Below are 5,489 nucleotides of genomic sequence, written 5' to 3'. Positions count from 1 at the left end.
CACCTGCAAAAGACAATACAAGCATTAAGTGCACAGTCATTATCCATCAGAGGTTTATATTCTTACCACAGCAAAGAAGGCACGTATAAGGAAAGCAAATAAAGTGACTTAAAATCTGGAAAATACCTTCTTTTGGGGTCCTCAGCTTCAACGACTCCACAAACATTTCCACCCAGTCATCCTTGGAAAGTTCTCTTGTAAAGAAAATGGCTGTGTCAACGTCCTTGCTCACGTTAGCAAAAGGTAAGAGCAATGCTTGCACATTTACCTTGTATGCGCAATTAGTAAGACATCGTTTGAATGCTCTTAGGGATCATGAAGAACCTGAAGGTGACACGATCCAACAATGAGACACTTTGCATGTGGATGCTTTCTTTCGATGTGGACATCCTTGCTACATGTCGGCATGTACCGACATCAAACAAATCATCCATGCAAGACTCAAGCACTTGTGGATGCACAGGAAAATGGTACAAGTCCCTCGTGATGTGCATGCAAGATGATGGACACATTATCTAGCCCATCAACATACTCAACTTGCACCTTGAAGGGGTATCCACACTTCTTCAACATTCTTAATCTTCTCATGTGAGCTCCCTTTTGGCCAACTCTACCACCTCGATGACAAATATACTCAACATGCATTTTAGATGGCCCATATTTCTTTGTAGAGGGAAGTAAGACTAGCCTCACCTTATGCTTGATCATGATGTCAGCCAAGGCATCCTCCATAGTGGACCTATCGAGCACTTCCTTCTCCATTCTTTCTGATCCTTCTTGTTGTGCAAATTAGGGAAAGTATCAAAACCAGCTTGCTTGTTGATGCTCTTGCAGAGTTTACATGACTTAATCATGTCTTTAACATAAGAAACAGGTATTCCATGCATTTTCTTGTCAATGCACCACCTTGATTTGATGATGTCAAGTGTAGCGGTGATCCCCAAGTGATCACCATGCCGAGGGTTATAATGACTTCCTCGAACAACTCCTTCCCAATCTTCCATTGGTGCAATTAATATATGGGGGCTTGCTTTCAAGCATAGCCAATAGCAATCACAACCTTCATCACCTTGAGCCAATAGCAATCACAACCTTCATCACCTTGAACCAATCCAATGGCATCCTTGATCCTCCACCATTTTTTTCAAGTCATGAATCCCTTTGTTATCACATGCTTTCAATGTCTTCAAGGTGACATGGACACCCCCTTGAAGATCTGCTAGCATAAGAGCATATGACATATATGTCATATATATATATGTATGTATGCCTATCAAAATTGAATAGGTGGATGAGACGTAATCTAAAGGATTTGGTAGAGCACACATTGCGGCTAAAAAACTCTCCCCAAAATCTTTGTCGAGGTTCGGGATGTTCGGATCATCACTACTTGGATCCGAGCTTTGCACATCCGATCCAAGCATCATCAAACTTGAATGCATTTGATTCCATCAAGTGCGAGAGTGTTTTCTCTCTTCTCCTCTCTAGGTTGCTCTTGGGGTATACACAATTGTTTGGCCGAGAGCCTCACGTATCTAGATTGGTTGGCTGTTGGCGTGAGTTTACTTTTTTGCCCATGTTCACTTTTTTGGCCGAGGTTACAAAAGCCTAAATTTTAAGGGCATAAACATTATGTCAGCCCATGTGAATATCCCATGTGAACGATGATGCCCAATCACATTTGTGAATCCAGGTGGCACGTTTGTTAAGCCAGGTGGCATGTTTGTCAAGCCAGGTGTGGCGCCGACCTTCCAAGTAGGCTGAGTTTACAAACTAGGCCAAGTTTACAAAGTCGAAAAAGAGGGCGGCTTCTTTGGAGAACATATCTGTTGTATCGTAGGCCAATCAGGCCTTTTTAGGAAAAGAGATTTTCAGGACTTGGGCTGCGCCCACTAAAACTTCAGAGCTTTACAACGCTCAAAGGTTGAAGATGAAACGACACGAAAGTGATGTCAGACGCGTCTTTAACACTGGGTGTTGCAGGACCCATACGACAGTACTCACAGGTATTGTGAATGCACTTTGTAAAACATTAAAACTCCTGAACTTAGAGCGCCCCTATGTTGCAGGTGCCAATGGGTGTGTAGCTTAGCGGAGGGTTTGTGGCAGGCTGCCCAGCAGCGTCTGGGCCGTTTTGGCCAAATTGTATCGCCTTCGGGCAGGAGACCCACTCAAGTTGCTACTACAGAAGGATCTACTCAAGAGAGAGAGAAAAAAAAGAAGGTGTATTGCATGACCATGACCCATGCATGACTCATGACTGTACAGTGCTGTAGTACTTAGAGGTATTGCAAGACTCGTGACCGTACAGTAAAATAGTACTCAGAGGTATTGTGGGGCTTGCTGGAAAACTAAAAATACCTAGACTTCAGAAAATTATTATGTATCCTACCCTCATGAAGCCAATGGCCATTGCAAAGGCGCACGCAAAAGCATCAGCTGTCCTATCCTCAAGGGGCTACTGGCAACCGCAACGCCTCTTTCGGAGGCTCTGCAGATCTGCTTGCAGAACTCAACCTGTCAATAATAATGGCTGAGCTGCCTACAGTGCAAAACTTCATTACCATATTGAGGAAGTGCAGAAAAAAGAAAGACCTAGGGCATGCCAAGTCTGTGCATGCATGCATTCGTGATAATGGGCTGGAAGCTCATGCAGCCTTGGGTAACCTCCTTGTCGCGGTCTTTGTAGAATGTGGGAGCATGTTGGATGCCCAGCAAGTCTTCGACAGGTTGAATCATCAAAGTGAGTGTTCTTGGACCTCTCTCATACAAGGATATACTGCATGTGGGAATCCTGAGCATGCTCTCATTTTGTTTCAAAAAATGCAGGAGGAGGAGGTACAACAAAGCAGATTTACATTTCTGGCCCTACTTCGAGCTTGTGTCAAGATGAAATGTTTGGATAGCGGTCGAGAAGTACATGCCATTATTGTCAACAAGGCCTTTGATAGAAATTCTTTTGTTGGTAACACCTTGGTAGATATGTATGCTAAATGTGGCTCAATTGTCGAGGCACGGAATGTGTTTGACAAGCTGTTGGCTCGAGGTGTAGTCTCTTGGAATGCACTGATGACTGGGTATGCCGAACACAAGCTTTGTGGTGAAGCATTGAACTGCTTAGAGCAGATGCAACTTGAGGGTGTCCCTCAAGATGCTGTCACATTTGTTTGTGGTTTGAAAGCTTGTGGGAGGGTAGGGGCCATAGGCATAGGTCGACAAATATATTCTAAGCTTGTTAGAGGGGGATTTGACCAAGACTCTTTTGTTGGCAGCACTCTAGTTGATATGCATGTTAAATGTGGTTCACTTGTGGAAGCACATGAATTGTTGGATAGATTACCAGATCGAGATGTAGTTTCCTGGACTGCTCTAATCAAAGGGTATGCTGATCATGGGTTTAGTGACAAAGCGCTGGCCTGTTTGGACAAAATGCGAATAGAAGAGGCGTCTCCAAATGCTGTTACGCTGGTCTGTGGCTTGAAAGCCTGTGGCAACATAGGAACTGTAGATGGGGGGAGAAAAATACACAGCGAGATTGTTCAAAAGGGATTGGAGAGAGATCCTTTTCTTGGGAATGGGTTGGTGGATATGTATGCCAAATGTGGCTCTTTTGTAGAAGCACATCAGTTGTTTGGCAAGCTGCCAGTTCGAACTATAGTTTCATGGGGTGCTTTGATTTCAGGTTATGCTGAACACGGGCTTGGAGAGGAAGCCCTCATGCAGCTGGAAGAGATGCAACTGGAGGGCATGTCTCCAGATGCTATTGCAGTCTCCTCAAGTTTGAGAGCTTGTGGCAGCATCAAAAACATAATCAAAGGGCAAGAATTACATTTTTTGATCACAAAGGAGGGTTTTGAAGAAGACCCTTTAGTTGGAAATGCTTTGGTGGATATGTATGCCAAATGTGGCTTGCTTGCTGAAGCATTGGAAGCATTTGAGGAGCTGCCTTGTCGAGGTGTTGCCTCGTGGACTTCGTTGATTGTGGGGTATGCTGACCATGACCTCGGAGAAGAAGCGTTGAGCTGTTTCAAGGAGATGCAGTTGGCGGGCGTGCCTCCTGATGTTGTCACGTATGTTTGTAGCTTAAAAGCTTGTGCTAGCTTAGGAGCCATAGATGGTGGCCAAGGTATACATTTTGAGATCGCGAAAAGGGGACTTGAAAGAGACCCTTCAGTTGGCAATAGTCTGGTGGATTTGTATGCCAAGTGTGGCTTACTAAAAGAAGCCCAGGAAGTTTTTGATAAGCTGCCAGTTCAAAGTGTAATCTCATGGACTGCGCTTATTGCAGGGTATGCCTACCAAGGAGAAACTGAACTTACCTTCTATACATTTGAGAATATGAGTGAGCAGGGAGTACAGCCAAACGAGGCCACATTTCTAACTGTTTTCACAGTGTGTAGTCATGCCGGGCTTGTGGATAAGGGCCAAAAGTATTTTGAGGCTATGAGCAAGGAGTATGGCATAACACCAACTGTTATGCACTACAATTGCATGGTTGATCTCCTCAGCCGCGCAGGCCAACTTAATGAGGCTATCCTGATGCTTAAGAAAATTCCTCCACAGCCTGATCTTGTGACTTGGAAAACTCTGCTAAGTGCTTGTCGAAAGTGGGGTGACATAGACCTCGGCAGGCGTGCCTTTGATTGTGCCTTGCGATTGGATATAAAACATGCTGTATTATATAAACTGATGTACAACATATATGCTGATGCTCACCTGTGGGCAGAAGGAGAGAAGATCGAAACAATGAGAAATATGAAAGCATGGAAGGAACCACAAGAAACGTGTACATTTGGGCAAACATTTGGAGTTGGGATACTATGATGTATACCAGAGTTTGTCAATTGTGATATTAGCAACATCCAGAGGCTATTAGATGATGTGAACCATATTTTGTCAACTGAGAGAACACCCATGCAGTGTTTCCAGAACTAATCGGTTTGGATGCTTGCTATAGCCATTGCATTTGCCTTTAACGTGCATTGGTGAACCGGTCTTTATCACAATAAAATGCAGTAATGTATAAGTTGCAGATCAAAGCTGTTGCATCTTCAAGCCATATAAACACATCATTTTAGACAAGTGATTACAACAGGACGTTTCAATTCATCCTACTTGCATCTTCCCCTAACAAGACTCATTTGTTGTTTTTTGCAACAGGGGGAGGGGGGGGTGCTATATTGGCTATAGAATGCTTGTGGGTATCCGCACTGATGCATGCAGACCAAGAGAGCAAACATTTTGACAATCAGGATTTTCAAGCCCCATTCATGATGTCAAGGAATCCACAACACAATTTTCAGACAGCTAGCAGTAAGTGCTGTAAAGATGAACCTCTTTTGAACCTTCCTACGATGGCAATCAATTTTGACAATAGTTGCTGAAAAGAGGGAGCCCTATTTCAACCTTACTATGATGTCACCAATCTCCACATAGATTTCAACCTCTGACAATAGGTACACAAAGGATTAACGTTACCAAGATGAATT

At 43.8% G+C, this 5,489-nt stretch overlaps 1 protein-coding gene across 2 annotated transcripts; it reads left to right on the top strand.

Annotated features, from left to right (window-relative positions):
* The first annotated feature begins 1,842 nt into the window (after window positions 1-1,842).
* Window positions 1,843-5,368, top strand: LOC147615793 (pentatricopeptide repeat-containing protein DOT4, chloroplastic-like). 2 transcript variants are annotated; one of them, XM_086778397.1, is made up of 2 exons: window positions 1,843-2,006; window positions 2,070-5,368. In XM_086778397.1, exon 2 carries the CDS (start codon window positions 2,530-2,532, stop codon window positions 4,822-4,824), a length of 2,295 nt encoding a protein of 764 aa, XP_086634523.1. In that variant the 5' UTR covers window positions 1,843-2,006; window positions 2,070-2,529; the 3' UTR covers window positions 4,825-5,368. The 2 variants fall into 2 exon arrangements, with proteins under 2 accessions (XP_086634523.1, XP_086634524.1); XM_086778398.1 differs by lacking the exon at window positions 1,843-2,006 and having other exon boundaries at window positions 2,607-2,743; window positions 2,830-5,368.
* The last annotated feature ends 121 nt before the right edge of the window (window positions 5,369-5,489 follow it).

Source organism: Cibotium barometz, chromosome 39 (genome assembly GCF_041138505.1).
Source record: "Cibotium barometz isolate CiBa-2024 chromosome 39, ASM4113850v1, whole genome shotgun sequence".
Taxonomy (NCBI): Eukaryota; Viridiplantae; Streptophyta; class Polypodiopsida; order Cyatheales; family Cibotiaceae; genus Cibotium; species Cibotium barometz.
This window is presented reverse-complemented; position numbering and strand designations above follow the sequence as displayed.

Bases quoted from the DNA above. Each gene is read 5' to 3' on its own strand.
- LOC147615793 (XM_086778397.1), top strand. From the start codon at position 2,530: ATGGCTGAGCTGCCTACAGTGCAAAACTTCATTACCATATTGAGGAAG.